This window comes from Rhinichthys klamathensis, unplaced genomic scaffold (genome assembly GCF_029890125.1).
Source record: "Rhinichthys klamathensis goyatoka isolate OS25496 unplaced genomic scaffold, OSU_Roscu_1.1 h1tg000254l_1, whole genome shotgun sequence".
In the NCBI taxonomy this organism is placed as follows: Eukaryota; Metazoa; Chordata; class Actinopteri; order Cypriniformes; family Leuciscidae; genus Rhinichthys; species Rhinichthys klamathensis.
In genome coordinates this window covers 1547733-1567463 of record NW_026606776.1, presented here as the reverse complement: position 1 = coordinate 1567463, position 19731 = coordinate 1547733, and the positions used below count along the sequence as shown (strand labels likewise).

General features: G+C 37.9%; 1 protein-coding gene across 2 annotated transcripts in view; it reads left to right on the top strand.

The window, feature by feature from the left end:
• The window catches only part of plppr2b (phospholipid phosphatase related 2b), a 57079-nt gene extending 41933 nt beyond the window's left edge, over positions 1 to 15146 (top strand). The window contains exons 4-8 of one of the 2 annotated variants that reach the window (XM_056267009.1): positions 7777 to 7897; positions 8475 to 8725; positions 10694 to 10870; positions 12017 to 12156; positions 14480 to 15146. In XM_056267009.1, the coding sequence (XP_056122984.1) occupies positions 7777 to 7897; positions 8475 to 8725; positions 10694 to 10870; positions 12017 to 12156; positions 14480 to 14591 (801 nt within the window). In that variant the 3' untranslated portion in view covers positions 14592 to 15146. Of the gene's footprint in view, positions 1 to 7776; positions 7898 to 8474; positions 8726 to 10693; positions 10871 to 12016; positions 12173 to 14479 lie in introns of both variants that reach the window. The other variant, XM_056267010.1, reaches the window with a different exon arrangement.
• The last annotated feature ends 4585 nt before the right edge of the window (positions 15147 to 19731 follow it).

Below are 19731 nucleotides of genomic sequence, written 5' to 3'. Positions count from 1 at the left end.
CCGTGCTCCTTTTCCAAAAAGCCCCTGGCACATGAAGTGTATAATGAATTATTAATATTGTTCTATGTCACTTTGGACTGTACGGTATATTATAAGTACCCAGTCCAGCGAGAGAATTGGTTTGGCAGAAGAGAAGTGGGCCAACGCCTGGGGCTTTGTACTGTCCAGTACTGTTGGTGGGGTGATATGGTCCTGCTCTGCTAACCATGGTTGTTCCAGGGGCACCATCCTGCAGAAAAGATAAATCATAACTATATGGTGTTTTTGGGAACCCACCAGGTTCCTTAACCAACAAGCAAGATTTGTTTGGTCAACCAGCTTCACCAGCCAAGTCTAACAGCTAGACCAGCACCAAAATAACCAGCTTTGACCAGCATGGACACTTATGTTGATTAAGCTGTGGCTGGTTACATAAACCGCTTTGACTACTCTTACAAGTTTTTCTCTTTAAGACTGGTCATAACTTTTTAAGACATAAGCTAGCTATTTGAATCTGAAAATGAAGACTGATTGCTCCTTGGGTAACTGCTAGTTCTTAAGACAGTGTTAACATTATGTCTGTGTTTATGCACTTGGCCTCTGGTCTTTTCAGTAAGGTACAGTGTCAGACAAGACAGGGTTATGTAAATTTGGCAGGCATGCTTTATGACTTAATCAAGCACGTCTGTCTTTTTCTTCACACAGCCTCAGTAAAAATTACAGAGCGAATTACTGACTGCTTTTTTGGCTCAGGCATCCTCTGAGAAATCTAATTTCTGCAAGATGTATTTTCACGATGCTTCTCCTCATTTAATTTGACATTTGTCAAATACCATAATTAAAGTTAATTTTGTCCTTGTGCAAAAATCTTCTGGCTGCCTGCTGCACCTTAATTTTGTATTTAGACACTTTTGCCAAGTTTCTGGGTAAAATAACAGTTGGTGGTTCAAGTACTGCTGATCATCCCATCTGATGTAAAAATGCCATCCCATTTTTTGACCTTACTTACTTTAGACAGTACTGTGCGACAGTTGGGTTCCAGATATTTTAGTCATTTCATCCCTTTATACATAGAGATTTTGATCTCAGTACAAAACTACCATGATGTTATCAATGGTAGATGCATCTATTGAAGTCAGAAGTCTGGTACTTCAGGTATTTCAACTTAATCGTGATCAGCGCAAGCAAATTCCATGTGAAGAACTGCACAGCCATAATGTTACAATGAAAGATCCAGTAATCAGAGAACTGTGGTAAACATATCAGTACGATAGAGGTGGCCGTCCACTCCCATGCAGCATTGTGAATGAGTGAATGATGTAGTTGAGTTGGTGTGACCTATGACCAGTCACAGGTGAAGCGAATATCACTGATCATCTCCTAACAAGGCCACATATTAAAGTCTGGGTAGATGGTAAGAAAACAATCAGTTCTCGTAATCAATGTACTGGATGTAGGAGAAATGGTCAGGAATAAAGATCCTCCCGGTCAGCAGTGGTGAGAATTTGCCAAAAGTGGTCTGAGGAGGGACAAACCACAAACTGGCGACACGGTGTTGGACGCCCAAGGCTCATTGATGCACAAGGACAACGAAGGCTATCCAGTCTGGTCTGAGTCAACAGAAGGTATACTGTGGCACAAGTTACACAAAATTTTAATGATGGTTATGGAAGGAATGTGTCACAACACACTTTGCATCACATTGCTGCGTAGCCTCAGACAAATCAAAGAGCCCTGTCTACTGTTGAAAGCGGCTACAATGGGCACACGAGTGTTGGAACTGGACCTTGGAGCAGTGGAAGAAGGTTGTCTGGTCCGATGAGTCCCGTTTTCTTTTACATCACATGAATGTCCCTGGACATGTGTGCCGTTTACCTGTGGAAGTGATAGCACCAGGATGCACTGTGGGATGAGGATAAGCTGGAGAAGGGAGTGTGACGTTCTGGGCAATGTTCTGCTGGGAAACCCTGGGTCCGGCGAATTCATGTGGTGGACAAAGATTTAACATGTGACACCTACCTAAACATTGTTGTTCCCTGGTGGAAGTGACCTCTTTCAGCAGGATAACGCACCCTGCCACACTATACACATTGTTCAGGAAGGGTTTGAGGAACATTTGCCCTGGTCTCCAAATTTTCCAGATCTCAATCCAATTAAACATCTTTGGGATGTGCTGGACTAACAAGTTCAATACATGGCGGCTCCACCTCACAACCTAAAGGACTTGAAAGATCTGCTGCCAATGTCATTGTGCCTAAAAACATTGTGTTTTGGCAGCACGCAGAGCATATTAGCATATTAAGTCAAGTCAAGTCACCTTTATTTATATAGCGCTTTTTACAATACAGATTGTATCAAAGCAGCTTCACAGTGATAACATGAAAATAATACAACAAAGTTTGTTTCTAGAAGAAAATTGCATCAACGTCCACCTTAAGTAAGGCAGATCAATAATATTGTTGAATATGAAATGTCCCCAACTAAGCAAGCCAAAAGCCAAGCCAACAGTGGCAACGAACCAAAACTCCATCAGGTGACAGAATGGAGAAAAAAACCTTGGGAGAACCCAGACTCAGTCGGGGGCCAGTTCTCCTCTGGCCAACGAAGGAACAGTGTATGATTCGGGCTGCATTACAAGTCAGATTGGATCGTAACATTTAGAGTATTTATCCATTTCCATCTGGTTGGAAGTCGAAGTAATCACGCCGGTATGGAGACGAGTTGTTGAGGATCAGTGTCGATGGCTGTCGTGTCGATGAGGCCTTCACAGGGCTGATGAGGCTGGCACTTCAGGATGAGTTGGGATGGGTCCAGGCGCAGGTCCACCATAGAGGGTCCCTCGGGATAAACAGAGAGACTAACATTAGCGTAGACGCCATCCTTCTTATGATGTACCAAGTACATCAGAATTTACGGGAGGTGTTCCCGGTTCCGGCTGATCTAAACTATGCAGCCGAATTTTGAATTAAGGAAGTCTATAGTGTGTCATGTGTATGCTAGGTCAAAGAGATGTGTTTTTAGTCTAGATTTGAACTGACAGAGTGTGTCTGCTTCCCAGACAATGTTAGGAAGATTGTTCCAGAGTTTTGGTGCTAAATAGGGAAAGGATCTACCGCCAGCAGTCGATTTTGATATTCTAGGTATTACCAACTGGCCGGAATTTCGAAAACGCAATAGGCGTGAAGGACTATAATGCGTTAAGAGCTCGCTCAAGTACTGCGGAGCTGAACCATTTAGTGCTTTGTAAGTAATCAGCAATATTTTAAAATTTAAAATTTAATAGGCAGCCAATGCAGTGTTGACAGAACTGGGCTAATATGGTCATATTTCCTGGTTCTGGTAAGAACTCGATATTAGGCAGGTGGTCATAAAGTTTTGGCTCATCAGTGTAGATATGTAGATTTTATCCTTTGCCTTTGCCAGAACGTTCGGATCATTCGGCATTCTGTGGTGTTTGTATGGTTTATTTGTTGACCGACAGTCTGACACCCACTGTAGACATTAGAGTGTTTTCAACATCGCCTAAGTGCTTGCATTTTTTTTTTGGTACTTTTCTGCTAGAAGCTTTGGATTTGACAGCATTCCCAGCTGCCACAAAACGCCTGTGTCGACGATGTTCACATGATTTCCTTAGGAAACAGACAGGCCCGCCACTTCAGCTACCATCTCTCTTTTCTTTTTTATTTCTCCCTCTTTCTGTGGTTTATCAATCTGTTTCTTTCGGTGGTTTATCGATCTGTTTTTCACCATGTTCTTTTGCTTTGAACTCCTTTCTTTCTGTCTTTCCCTCAAAGTCTTCAGAGTCAGCAGAGCTGTTTCATCAATTAAACATGTAAGCACTTCACTTCAACAGCTTCCATTAATCCGCTCTAAAGACCGTGTTTTTTGTCCTCTCCAGCTACAGCTTCTAGAAGACAAGTTAAACCTTGTGTCTTAATTTATACGAAATGACACTGACAGCTACCTCTTTGTCTGTTTAGTGAGCATCGAGAATGTTGCCTTTGGGGTTTGTTGCTGGGACTGAGCACTGAGAATGTCTTGCTGGTTTATCAGTTTCGTTCTTGTTATCTATGTCAACTACAGCCAAATGCAGCAAACCACAGCAAAATGCTAGTGACAATGTCACTGTAAAATACTGCTGCTGCTTCAGTTCAAACAAATAATGGATAATTCACACAAACATGAAAGTTTTGTCGTTCCAAACCCATTTGACACAAAAGGAGACATGATGAAGAGGAAATACCAAAAGATCATTTCTTCCGTATTAAATTATGTACTACATCCGATTGAAATGGATTATCGTAAATAAAAAAGGGATTGGATTCTGAGATATGGGCGATGAACTCAAAAGTGGAGGCAGATGATTGTGAACTTGCAGGGTTTAACCCTTTAAGTGTCACCCCCCTTTTTTTGAATATACATGAAAATGCACATTTCAAACTTAAATGGTTGTAATTCAAGAATGCTTTGGAATATAGACGTAAGATTGGTCTCGTTTTAAAGAAGACATTTGGCAGATTTTTGTAGAAGTGAAATAAATTAAGAAAGTGAAACAGAAAAAAGTTATAGAAGTTTGAGTTTATGAAAATGTACAATGTAAAAAATGTAAGTATTCACATTTTATAGAAAATTTATATTTTCAAAACCTGGGCGACTCTAAAACTGCAAAAAAAAAATCAGTCAAAAATCTGAACAAGTTGTGTTTCAAATTTTGGGTTGATATCTCAAAAAATGAGCTTTCAGTAAGATTTTGTTTGGGCGCAGTACCAAACTTTTTCACTAGATGACAACCAGACTCCATTACTGCCATAAGGGCGCCTCCATTTCCAAATGTGTTTTGAGTGATATGAACCATTATTTCCACAATTTTCATACAATTTATGAAGTAGACATCCTATTCAGAAGTAATATGAGAAGTTTGGCAGATTTTGATATGAATTCAACCTCTAAGAAACACAAAAAGAACAAGTATGTGCGTTATAGCTTCCTGCCACATCACAAATGGTGAATCTATAATTTTTTTCTTTATATTTAAAAAAAATTCAGACCTTTTTTTCAAAAATAATTGAATGGATGTTATCTTTTGAACTCTTGGCATGAAAACAAACTAAGGTTTCTACCCTTCTTTCGTGATTTTTCATGTTCATCACTATTTCAAAATAAAGGTCTAAACACGCCTTAGGAGTATGAAAATATTCTTGTTGCAAATTGATGAATTATGGCTCCTCTGTAATTCATTTTGAAAATCAATCACCAAAAATGGCAACTAGAGATTGTAAGCTTTCAAATGATATAGTTTGTCAAGATTAGTTAAGGTTTAGTATAGGATATTACTGTTTTAAAAATGTAATGGATTTGGGCCCACCGGTGGTCCGGTGACAAGCGGACTAAATGATGAAGACAAGTCTTTTTCACCAGAAGGTCATTATGACATTTTATTCAAATGAAACATATGCAAGGATACATTTTGAAAATAGATAGGGTGAATATTCATTTCATGCCAACTTTATAGGTGTAAGTCAAATTAAGTCAACCTAACTTTGCCATTTTGAACAAAAACATGATAACATTTTTAAGCCTCCTAATGTACTGAAAATCTCCATTGAAGTACCATAAAGGTTGTCCATATGATGCAATATTAAGTCTTCTGAAGTCATAATTGGTGATAAACAGACCATGAGGGAAGAACAAAACACTTAACTTGGTTAAGGTATTTACCTGAGAAAATTATTTGCCAAAAAAAGGCAAACTAAAGCTACAGGTTTTGTTTTAGTATGCAAAAAACTGCATAGAACAACAAAAAGCTCACAGAAAAAAGCATACATTGACTACAACAAAATCAGTTATTACTAATTTGTTGGTTCTCTCATTTTTTTATGTATTCATAATTTATTTGGATGACAGCCTGGTCAAAAATAATGTCTGCACAATTTGGCTCGTTTCATTGCGTTATCACAAATAAAACAATAGACTCCAAGCACAACTGCACAACATTCTTACAAAGACTTTGTTGATGTGTGAGGATGAACAAATGATAACAGAATTATTATTTACAGAATTAACTATTCCTTTAAATGACTGAACCGTTTATTCATTTTGAATACATTTTTTATCCAGCTTTATTTTACGGAAGGAAAACACAGAAGTAACCACAAAATAAAACAACGCTAATGTTTCCACGAATCTGAACTCTACTCTAAGAGTGCTTTGAGTTCCTTTAATGTTTGACACTGAGGCATTCATTGAACTCCAAATGTTTTATCTATCTGTGTGTGTGTCAGTTTTCCCAGAGTTTTGAAACTCTTCAGAGCAGATGTGTTATAATCATGATGTGTGTTAAGGATTTGAAAGCACAATGGCTGCCATATCACTGCTGCTTCAACACTGCGGCTTCAGTGCACTCAGATATATCAAGGATGTTCTAGTGAAATATTCATTCTCTCTTTTTTTCTCTCGCTTTCTCTTCCTCTGTCTGTGTATTTTCACCCTTTTTTGTTAAACCGCAACACAAGAGCCCTCAAAATGCCACAATATGCCACACAAAAATATCATTCATAGAACATCAGTAAACATTTGAAGGTCACTCTGAAATTCAGGCTTTTATGTCCCTGAATAATATCCATTTTCCCTCTGTGAGAGGGTTGGAGTGGCATTGGTGAAAATGAAGCAATAGACAGTGGATAAGAGATCTTTTAGCACAACAATGCATAAAAACAAGCACCACTTTTATAACACGCTGACCTGGATCTTCATGTCTATGAAGGTCAAATAGTTAAAAGACTTTAAAAAGACACTTAAAAAGGCAAAAAAGTTTGAGTTTGAGGCAACCGAACTTTATCACAAGTGCAACTAACTCAGACACCAAACACCATGGCAAATTGTGTATTTTTAAAAGTATTTTCTGCTTGTCCATGTTTCTTGGGATTGATATAATTTGTTTTTCATTGAGTGCAATTACTGAAAATGCAATGACTTATGAAAACACTGCATATATGATGAGCATGTTTTCAATTTCTGAATCAAAAGTAAAACTTAGCTATTTTTGGTGGTGGGGGGGGAGCATAAAGTAAAAAGTGATACTGTCCAGATATCATAGTGAAGAAAAAAAAAAAAGCCAAAAGTTATAATTATTTCTTAGAAACTGCTTCACTGCTTATTAATATGTCAAACAAGTTTGTCTGCTGAATCAAAGTCATGTGGCATGACCAAAAAAATCAGATGGTGCCACCAACATGCAGAAAAAAACACAACAGAAAATATTATTTATGAATTAATAATTCATGATATTTGTACAAATACTTTTAAATATACTTTAAATGTTTCAAAAGTGTATAATATTTTCTAGAACTAAACCTTTCTAGAAAATGGGTTTCAAAACTGAAAATTCAAGATTGGCAAAACCATATAAATAAACTTTCCAGAGTTGAAAAAAATATTTTCTTTATCATGGACACTTTTATTTGTCAGCATGTAGTGTTGCTTTCCAATCTGTGAGGATTCATGTTTTATGAATGCAGTCTCATTACGGCACACTGAACATGATATAGCCTACATTTAGCATTTATACATTCATGGGATTGAAAATGAGATTCTATCATTCTCGTGAACTCCGTGTAAATTCTGGAACTGAAACTGGAACTGGAACACGGGCAGTCTTGACAGTGACAAATGTTGCCTTGTACATTTGGCAATCATTTTAATCAGTTTAAGGAAAATAAATATTGTGGTTTCCCCTAAGCTGTTCTCTGTAAGCTTTATGCACCTGAGAAATCTCATTCCCACGTCTGTCTCCTGCAGATACTGATGGGGGAGCTCGCATCCTTCTTCACTAAACCTGAGGCCACACAGGAGAAAACCATTATAGCGGCTGACTGCTGCTTTTTCAACCCACTGCTGAGACGCATCGTACGCTTCCTTGGTAAGCAATGCCTCCAGTTTTCTTTGCTTCTTGGGTTCTTATTCAAATATAAAAAATCAAACTTTTCCTGCCACGTTACAACTTCTTTTCTGGCATATTGGGCATTTTTCTATTCTAATATATTTGAAATGTAATGTATTCCTGTGATCAAAGCTGAATTCTCAGCATCATTACTCCAGTCTTCAGTGTCACATGATCCTTCAGAAATCATTCTAATATGCTGATTTGCTGCTCAAGAAACATTTTTGATTATTATCAATGTGGAAAATAGTTTTGCTGCTTAATATTGTTGTGGAAACAGTGATACATTTTGTTCAGGATTCTTTGGTGAAGAACATTCAAGATAACAGCATTTATTTGAAATACAAATATTTTGTAACATTATAGGTCTAAATGTGATCAATTTAATGCATCCTTACTGAAAACTGAAAAAGAAAATTCTTACTGCCTACAAAATTTGTGTATATCATATATAGTGTATATCAAACTACTCTAAATGGCCAGCATATTAAAATCATCTTATAATTATCAAGTGGTTGATGAAACGTTAATTTTTGCATCTTTCTCTTGTTCTCAGGTGTGTATTCTTTTGGCCTCTTTACCACCACCATCTTTGCCAATGCAGGGCAGGTAGTGACAGGAAACCAGACACCTCACTTCCTGTCTACATGCCGGCCAAACTACACCGCACTGGGCTGCCATTCAGCGCTGCAGTACATCACAGAGCGGAGAGCCTGCACCGGGAACCCGTACCTCATCACCTCTGCCCGCAAATCATTCCCCTCGAAGGACGCGGCACTGAGTATGTACTCCGCTGTCTATACGGTGGTGAGTATACATCAGACATGACACAGCATATGTAGAAATAACTGTCATCCTTGCCTTTCCTTCAGTAGTGCTGATTTCCATTACACGAGAGTGTAATTTGCTGTGCATTTTTGTGCTGTGATGGCAAACTCCTGTTTACAATATAATTTCTTAAGAATTTTGGGGTTTTGAAAGAAATTCATAATTCTGTTCACCAATATAGCATTTAATTAATCCAATTTTTTTAAAATGTAATATATAATCTGTAATGTTTAAAATAACTGTCTTATATTTTTAGATAATTTTCAAATTAAATGTTTTGCTGTGATGCCAAGACCCAAATTAAAATAGCATTACTTAAAGGAGTAGTTCATTTTTTTAAAAACTTTTGCTGATAATTTACTCACCCCCATGTCATCCAAGATGTCCATGTCTTTCTTTCTTCAGTCGAATAGAAATTAATGTATTTGATGAAAACATTCCAGGATTTTTCTCCATATAATGCACTTTGCTGGGCACCAAACGGTTCAAGGTCTAAATGATCGTTTCAGTTCAGCTTCAAAGGGCTTTAAACGATACCAGACGATGAATAAGGGTCTTATCTAGAGAAACGATCTGTCATTTCAAAAATAAATAAAAAAGTTAAAGTTTTATAGGCACAAATGCTCGCCTTGCGAACTCTCCTGTTCGAACTCGTTCATTTTGATGAACGAGTCAATGACTCGAAAAAAGATTCGTTCATCAAAATAAACGAGTTCGAACAGGAGAGTTCGCAAGGCGAGCATTTGTGCCTATAAAACTTTAACTTTTTTATTTATTTTTGAAATGACCGATCGTTTCGCTAGATAAGACCCTTATTCATCGTCTGGTATCGTATAAAGCCCTTTGAAGCTGCACTGAAACGGTCATTTAGACCTTGAACCGTTTGGTGCCCAGCAAAGTGCATTATATGGAGAAAAATCCTGGAATGTTTTCATCAAATACATTAATTTCTTTTCGACTGAAGAAAGAAAGGCATGGACATCTTGGATGACATGGGGGTGAGTAAATTATCAGCAAAAGTTTTTTTTAAAGTGAACTACTCCTTTAAGACAGTTTTATGTTTTTGAAAGAAATTCATATTCTATTAACCAATTTAGCATTGAATTAATCAATATACAGGACAAAGCAGTGATATTGTAAATGATTATTACTGTTTAAAATAACTGTTTTCTATTTTTAGATATTTTAAAATGAATTATGCTATGCTGTGATTGCCCCATTTTCAGCAGCCATTAATCCAGTGAACTAAGGAAACTTTGTGTTATATAATCCTTAAGAAATAATCATCATGTGTTGATTTGGTACTCAATATCTTTTTCCTATTATTAGCACACTTGAGAACGATTATGCAGCTTTAATGAAGTGTGGAGATGGCAGTGGTGCAGTGTCTTTTGCACTTTACTGAAGAGTACACTTGTATTTCTTGAAAGTCGGTGTATACTTTCACGTTTCAAGTCAAATTTTGAGTTTAAAAAGAGCCAAAACAAACAAGTTTCTCCAGAAACCTATTAGCCCCATCAGTGTGTAGATCTTTTAAGGGATGACGTCTATTACTCAATGTAACCAGAGAAAAGTGAACAGCCCAGACATCAAGATGAGGAGTACATCAGAGTCATAGTTTGAGCAGCACACAATAAACTCCTGCAACAGTGAAGAGAAGACTCTGAGATGCTGCTGTTGGCCTTCAGGCAGAGTTTAGTCAAAAGTTAAAACACATCTAACACAAATAAAAGGATATAATGGGCAGAGTTTAGTTGGAAAATGATTAGACAAGAGTAATATGTATGGATAAATCTATACTGTATTTTTAAGGTGCTGTGAGAAGCACCCTACAACAAATGTTGTATGTTGCATAATGTTGCATTGTATTGTATAAAGCTGAGCGAATTGTCGTGAAATATGTGTTTATGCAATGCATACCAATGTGTATTTTTGTGTTTTCTCCAGATGTATGTAACTCTGATATGGAAGACTAAAGGCACAAGGCTGACCAAACCCACTCTCTGTCTGACTCTCGTGTCATTGGCTGTTCTGGTGGGCATCGTGCGTGTAGCCGAGTACCGCAACCACTGGTCTGATGTTCTCGCTGGATATCTCACTGGAGGAGCTATCGCTGCTTTTCTGGTGAGAATCTGACAACCCTGGAGACCATCCAGACTGCTCAATGTATTCTTCAGTTAAAGAATTCATCCCCATTCAAAAATGTATGCACTATCATTCAAAAGTTTGGGGTCAGTAAGATACATTTTTAAAAGATGCATTAAAGGATGCATTAATTGATCAAAAGTGACAGTAACATTTATTATGTTACAAAAGATTTCTATTTCAAATCAATACTGTTCTTTCTATTGAGCAAAGAATCTTGAATTTTTTTTGCAGTTTCTACAAGAACATTAAGCAGCACAACTGTTTTCAACATTGATAATAATTGAAATGTTTCTTGAGCAGCAAATCAGCATATTATAATGAATTCTGAAGGATCATGTGACACTGAAGACTGATGCTGAAAATGTAGCTTCGCCATCACAGGAATAAATTACATTTTAAAAATGTATTAAAATAGAAAAGTTATTTTAAATTGTGATAATATTTCACAATATTACTGTTTTACTCTGATTTGATCCAATAAATACAGCCTTGGTGAGTGTAAGAGACTTCTGTCAAAAACATTAAACAATCTTACCTAAATCTTATCTTACTGTAATAATTTTGAGCATGCATAAAGATAGTAAGTCATTGTACTACATTGCATGTATACAACATTAACGAATAGCTAGAATTTGCATCATAAACGGCACCGTTGTTATATGCATAATTTGTAAATTCATCATGAACATTACCACTTTGGTTGTACAAGGGCTTATGAACAACATTAGTTCAAAAAGAATGACAGAAAATCCACCCTGAAATAATAATATTTTCAACGAACTAAGATCTAAATTTCACACATCCTTGCAAACTACCGGTATTTAGGATGAATAGTGTGTGAATTGGAATACATCTAAAGTCTCACGCCATGCCAGAGGGTGAAACGGGTCATAACTCTGAGCACAGACCTGTTTAACAGCTAATACTAGTACTCAGATGTTTAGCAAGTCTGTAGCTAATCCACTGGCTTTAGACTCCATCCTTCATCCTCTTAGTACAATCACAACCATGCCAAGGCTGAACATGCTCTGGGCATAAAGCCTTAATCCTGCATTGTCATACAGTAAATACCTTGCGCATTTTTGTTGCCATTATTAACCTCCCCTCTCGGTTCACCTCTAGGTCTCATGTGTGATCAATAACTTCAAGCAGACCCAGACTTATCTGCCCCCCTTACCGCCCCCTGTGCACCCTCAGCGCCTGGAGCCCTCGCTCAACATGCCCATGGTGGCCATGCCCTGCGTAGAGAGTCCACTCGAAAAGTTAAGTGGCCTTCAGGTAAGGGGTGATGGGTGGGTGCATTGGACACCAGGATTGGGAGGGGAAGTGTGGGAACTCGAACTGCTAACTGAACTGTATAATAATGTGCCTATTTTTCTACTGAATCAGGTCTGCTATCCACACACTTGTGGTTTTAAAATAGCCATGAATAATTGGATCCAACACTGGTTTGAGACTGTTGTGTAAAGAAGCTGGGTTGATTTGGCCCTATTTGGGTTAATAATCATTCGTAATCAGTAACCCAACAGTGCTGGTTTTGGAATGCGAACGTGAACGAGCACATCACGCAAGTCCAAACAGTTCAAGGTCAACTTCGCCTATCCATGCTCATGAGAGGAATATGTGTGGAAAGTAGAAGAAAACTAATCGGAGCCGAGAGTGAGCTTTGAAACTGCCTGCAACAGTTTTGTTAGACTGTTTTCTCTCACTCGAACAGTGACCGGTGACTGATGAGGGTAACTGATAAAGCTGGAAAGGAACTTCAAGTGCCCCTATTATGCTTTTTCGAATATTACCTTTCATGCAGTGTGAAATAGCTGTGTAAAACGTCTGCAAAGTTTTAAAGATCAAAGTGGACGATTGTCTCCTAAAAGACAGAATAGGTTCTGAACTGCCAAAACGAGTCGTCAGCAATTCCGGTCTCAGTTCCATAACATATCTACGTAGGTTTGTAACAAATTTCCATAATGCCAGCTTATGGTCTTCATTGGCTGCCCGCGAACAACGTCTAATTTGACCCTCAAACACTGTAGTTGTAGCTGAACAGCAACATGTTGTCGACATGTTGAGAAGACACTGTTTTCTGCACTGTGAATCCACTTTGCATGCACTTCCAAAGGATGAGGACTCGCACTGGAATTGATACGGTAAAACCGACTGTAATAAGGTTCAAGGATCAAGGGGAAAGAAGTCAGGGGAGTGAGAATACTTTTCAAATGTATTTATTAAACAACTCAATAAATCGTGCTTCCAGCACATCAACTTAAAATTGCACTTTAGTATAGGCTACTTGAACTATACTGACAGAAGTGTAAGTATAATATATAGCCATAGGTCTAAGTATATTTGGACTATATCTCGTTTGATCGAGATATAGTTAATACAAGTATAATGAAGTATTCTAAGCAAATTTGGCTTAAAGTTTTGTTTACTATTTTGATTGAGTTGCCCATTAAATACTTTTTTCAAATAGTTTTACCGTCTTATAAACTGTTTGAAAATATTGATTTATAAAGAAAACAGATATGATGTTAATTCTAAAGTATTTGAATTTTTGTGAATAGTCCTTTGTGAATATATTTACTTCAAATCTACTTAACTCTTTCCCTGCCACTGACTGAATGTTCATGTTATCCATGTTTTTACTGTTATACGGTAACGGGCCCTGTTACGGATCTAGTACAGAATCTCTGGATCAAAACACATGAAGAAGAAGCAGAAACAAGTCGTGGAAGAACGCTTACGCACATGTAAAACAACGCAATCATCAAACATTAAACAACATATACATTCAAAACTGTCTAACGTTACCGAATGAAATGTTGCATGAAGAGGAAATGACTGTGAAGCTTTGAGGGTGTTGATGGACTCCACACTCTAAAAAATGCTAGGTTGTTTCAACCCAAACTTGGGTCAAATATGGACAAACCCAAATGTTGGGTTAAAAATGTAATTAAAAAATTTACAGTTGAAAATGAAAGTTGAAGTTGGGTTCAAATTTTTAAATTACGTTTTTAACCCAACATTTGGGTTTGTCCATATTTGACCCAAATTTGGGTTAAAACAACCCAGCATTGTTTAGAGTGCATCTGTGTTTTGATCATCATTCTGAATCCCATCCGGACGTAGGCTAGTCTTTGACAAAAATTGGTCAGTTTTGATTTCATGGTGACTTTAACGTAAGCTATTTAATATATATTCAACAATGTTTATTTCATAAACAGACATTTATCCTAACCCAGCATGGGTCACAATAATCTAACGCTGGGTTCGTCCCATTTTTGACCCAGGGCTGGGTTACCAAAATGACAGTTTTGAGTGATATCCAGGATGTGGAAATACAGATTTTTTTTTTTTTTTTGGTTATGGAGGGGAATTTGCTGTATTGTGTCTGAGGGTTCCCATTAGCTCTGTTCCAGCATTTTAAGGCATCATGTACTATGCTTAGATGCTCCAAAAGATACCAGTCACCTTGTGTTGTGCAGATTCTAAGCACGCATTGCATCCTTCAGTGGTTTAATGTTACCTTAACCCTGTTCTCTCGCTCTCACACTCTTCAGAAACGCTTTGTTTTTCTATGCTCAGCAGGTTCCAGGGGTTTTATACACAGGCATCACATGACCATCAGCCATACCTGGCCCCCGCCCCTCCCGATGTCCTGATCCACTCACGTCGCTCCATGTCCAGCGCAGTCTAGACATGCCTTCAGAATATTCCACCTGCGCCCGCCCTAGACCCTCTCTCACGAGATCATACTCCACTCAGGTCTAGAGGATCCTGAACTCCCCTCTACTGACAGAGACAATATCACAGCAATATCCACACATTTCAATCGGGAATATCGTTTTTTAATGAGAGCGTTTCATGTTTATCTAAATCCTTTTGGTTTCCGTCTCTTGTCTTGTCTTGAGTGTTTTTTTAAAGGAAAGTGTTTGAACTGATAATAACCGTCCACCTGTAATTTTGCAGATTATTACCATTATTAATGGCAGATGTTGACATATGAACATTTTATGTACATTCTAAGAAGATTTTCTCATCTGACAGCCATACAGAAACTGAATATCAACTGTGAAATTTAAGTTTTAAACATTCAGCTTTTACTGATATTTAAGAGTGAAAAGTGGAAACAAACAATTCTATTTTTGGAAATATCGATTGGTAGGATGTAGCAATCTACTAGTAAATGTATTTGAAAGATAATAAATAGATTATTAGCACTATTTTTATGGCTAAGTATTTCGGTTAAGTATCCATGGAAAAAAAAAAATATTATTCAGAAATAGGGTCATATGAGTCAAACTATAGTTGTACAGAGACCGTTTTCAAAACTATAACATATTTAAGTATATTTCAGCACCAGTAAGATGGGATGTAAAGGAGACAAATATGTACAGGATGTAGCAAATGTTTCATATCTTATATTGTATAAAATGTGAATGTTTTTCCCTTGGAAATTTCCTGTTAGAATTATTGACGTGTTAAGTCAATTTAGTGATATAATCCAGAACCAAAAACACAGAGACTAAGGAATTACCTCAGGTTTCATCCTAAGGTTAATGGGCTACATCTGCCGACTGTCCTTGTCTCACCATAAGATTATATCATTTTTGTAAATAACTGTATTTTTCACATCATTTTTGGCATTTTACATACAAATTGCTTTGTTATCATTGAAAGTCTTTAGTTTAGAATTGACTGATTACATGTTCAAGAGACTTATGTGAAACACACATTAGTGAATTTTTTTTGAGAGAGAGAGAGAGAGAGAGAGAGAGAGAGAGAGAGAGAGAGAGAGAGAGAGAGAGAGAGAGAGAGAGAGAGAGAGAGAGAGAGAGAGAGAGAGAGAGAGAGAGAGAGAGAGAGAGAGAGAGAGAGAGTGAAAACTGACATTGTGAAACTGAACAGAGGGAAATATTCTGTTAACCTTGTTATCAGACATTTTGTCTATTGATGTGATTGGCTATTTTGTAAGCCAGCATTTTTCTACATAGTATGTCCACTGAAGAAAGTGAGATAAACCTCTGTATGTAACATGGTGCTTGAATGTGACTGTTCAGGTATAGCTACCCTTTCATTTTGTAAAAAAAAAAAAAAAAAAAGGAAAGGAAAGAAAGAAAGAAAATTGTTCAATATGAAGACAGATGATTCTTGCGACACAGATCAACTGACTGTTAATTAAACATTTAATAAAAGTAAATGGCTTGAACTTTTAATTACAGATCGCCCCCTGGCAGTCCTGGTAGTAACTGATACATGTAATCCGGATTACGTAATCAGATTCCAAAAATTTCATTATTCATATTTCATTTTAAAATACTCGTACAGTTGCTTTTTGATTGATTACATATTATTCACAAAATGGCAATAAATTATTCAGAATTTATTGATTCTCCCTTTTCATCTTTCTAAATGCTCCTTTCTAAAAAATCCATGCTTATATAGCTATGTTCAGAAGGTCTTCCAGGTTAAATGAACACACAGACCAACGACTATGAGCCGATCACTGAAAACTGAGAGAGCCACACAGCATTTGATCACTGGATTTACAGAAATCATTTCACTTTTAAGAAGTGTTTTGTTTTGGGGGTTTTTCCCAACTTAGCACAATCACCTACTGATGAACACATTATTGATTATCACTCAATAATTAAAGTATCACTCACCGGGTCATTTAACCACGTATAGAACAATGACTTTGAAAGAAAGGCTTAAAAAAATTCCCTAAGCATTTGTCCTGCTGATTAGAGCAGTCGTGTAGTGATTATCTTCACCATCAGAGGGCGCTGCAAGCTACACTGATTACTTCATCCATGAAGAACCTAGAGGAGAGCAGAGCACAAATGTAGGTAACCAAACAGTTGATGGGCCCCATTGACTTCCATAGTATTTTTTAAAATATCTTCTTTTGTGTTCAGCAGAAGGAAGAGGTTCATACAGGTTTGGAACAACATGAGGGTGAGTAAATGATTCAAAATGATTTGAAATAGAAATTAGACATACATTTTTACTGTCACTTCCTTGCTAATTAAAAGTATTAATTTATATGTGTATATACGCTATACACACACACACACTACTTTATTATATACACCTTGGTATCAGGTTGGACCCCCTTTTGCCTTCAGAACTGCTTTAATTCTTCATGACATATATTCAACAAGGTGCAGGAAACATTCCTCAGAGATTTTGGTCCATGTTGACACCAGTATCTCGGAGTTGCTGCAGATTTGTGGGCTGATGCGAATCTCCAGTTCCAGCACATCCCAAAGGTGCTCTATTGGATTGAGATCTGGTGACGGCCTCCCCAGTCACCAGATCTCAAACTGGTTTCTTGAACATGACAGTGAGTTCACTATACGAGTATAGTGAACTCACTATCATGTTCAAGAAACCAGTTTGAGATAATTTGAGCTTTGTGACATGGTGTGTTATCCTGCTGGAAGTAGCCATCAGAAGATGGGCACACTGTGGTCAGAAAGGGATGGACATGGTCAGCAACAAGGCTGTGGCATTTAAACAATGCTCAATTACTTAGGGGTCCTAAGTGTGCCATGAAAATATTTACACACCATTACACCACCAGCAGCCTGAACCATTGATTTATTATGTCTTTCTATCAGCTCAAACAGTCTGTCCATTCCCCTCTGACCTTTGGCTTCAACAAGGCATTTTATCCCACAGAACTGCCACTCTCTGGATAGTTTCTCTTTTTCGGATTCTGTAAACCCTAGAGATGGCCGTGTGTGAAAATCCCATTAGACCAGCCCGCCTGGCACCAACAACCATGCCATGTTTAAAGTCTACTTGTCACGAAACACACACACAGGGGACAGAAATCCAATAGCAGTAGTTTTATTTAAAGGGCAAACCAAACTTGTAGTTATCCAGGCAGGGGTCAAAATCCAATAAGGCAATCCAAGGCACAAGACAAAAACAAGACCGGGCAGAGACTGGAAGTGTGGTGACATAAAACAACGACTCCGTACACATACTAACACAGACAGGGAATATATACACATATCTAACAAGACTATCAAAGAACAGCTTGGAACAATGATTACGGGGAACAGCTGAGTGCAATGAACTGATGAGTGACAGTGACTGACAGACAGAATGCTGGGAAATGAAGTCAAATGTGAAGGACACCGTGAGAACGAGGTCCTCTAGTGATAAACAAGGGAAACACAACCAGACACTGTGATGCTACTGTACATGCCTAAATGCATTTAGTTGCTGCCATATGATTGGCTTATTGGATATTTGCATTAACAAGCAGTTGAACTGGTGTACCTAATAAAGTGGCCGGTGAGTGTATTTGTATACAGTAGCATGTCACATTGCAGGACACTGCTGTGTCGTGTCGTGTCATCTGCTCAGTATGCTCTCTTTCTCCCTCTGGGAGTAAAAACGACAGTAAACTGCATCAGGCTGAGAATAGCTGCAGACAATAGCATGGTTAGACCAGCCACCTTTTTCACTTTATTATCATCTCAAGTAACACACCCTACGTACGCTTGTTGTGTTCATACCATGGATAAGATTACAGATGCCACATTTTATATGAAGCAGAACACAGCCGAGCAATGTTCAAACTCGAGCAGAGTTTAGAAATCTCATTTGCTGTCTGCTTATCTGGTGTGAGGTCATGTAGCAACAAGCCTTCTCTTGAAAATTGATCCCTTTATCTTTCATGCCACTGAGTATTTCAGATGAAGAGGAGGAAGAAGGAAGGTAGAGGAGGGGGTGGGCCAGTGGGGTAATCCAAAACCTCTGCTGCCTAAACTACAGCCCTTTCTTTCACTGTGTTTGCGTCGCTCTCATACCATATAAGGAAGAATCAGCCCACCTGAGGCCTGCAGACTCATTATGCTCATCGGTGGTGTGCTCAGGGCCTCCTAATTCCGTCAAATAAAACGTTCTTTCAATTTAGCATAAGATTACTTGGACGAATCTATTTGTTGTCTGAGCTTCTCTGTGACCCTAAATGACCTTTGACTTTTTGATTTTTCTATAAAGGAGGACTGTTTACTTAGTTGACAATAACAGCAACAACATTTACAGTAATCAATGCACATATCTGGCAACCCCTGATTGACTCACAGAGAAAAATGCAATATCTATAAAACGCCCATGAAGATAATCTGTCAGTAGTTTACAGGCCAGTTTAGTTGTCACCTGACCAGTGTTTTATATTTTATGAAATCCAATGGGTGACTCATGCCAAAAGCAGTATAGGTTCACTTTAGTCTCTCTCTCTCTCTCTCTCTCTCTCTCTCTCTCTCTCTCTCTCTCTCTCTCTCTCTCTCTCTCTCTCTCTCTCTCTCTCTCTCTCTCTCTCTCTCTCTCTCTCTCTCTCTCTCTCTCTCTCTCTCTCCACCTCCACAGTACGGCTCTTTAAATAGAGGAAATCACTGCAGGGTTGCAGGTACAGACAAATCTCTGCATTCCTTCACCACTGACACCCTCCACCAGCCTTCCTGCACTCCAGCTTTCCTGCATTGAGGCTAATATTCTATAAACTCCATCTGACCTGCAAAAGATATTACAGTTTTTCTCAATTGCTAAAACACAATGTCTGAATCCTTGCTCCTTTTTCTGAAAACATTAAACACAAAACCTCATCTTCAAGCACTATTTACAAAACCTCTGACTCTTCTTGCAAAATGAAACTTTCGCCTCAAAACAGTTTTACTTGTGTTCAAAATCAAACACTGCTCTCAAATCATAGACAAAGTGATCAAAATGATATACACTATCAAGGAGTCAGTAAACAATACACCAAAAAATAGGAAACACATTGTTCAAAACATACAGTTCTCGAAAGATATCTACGG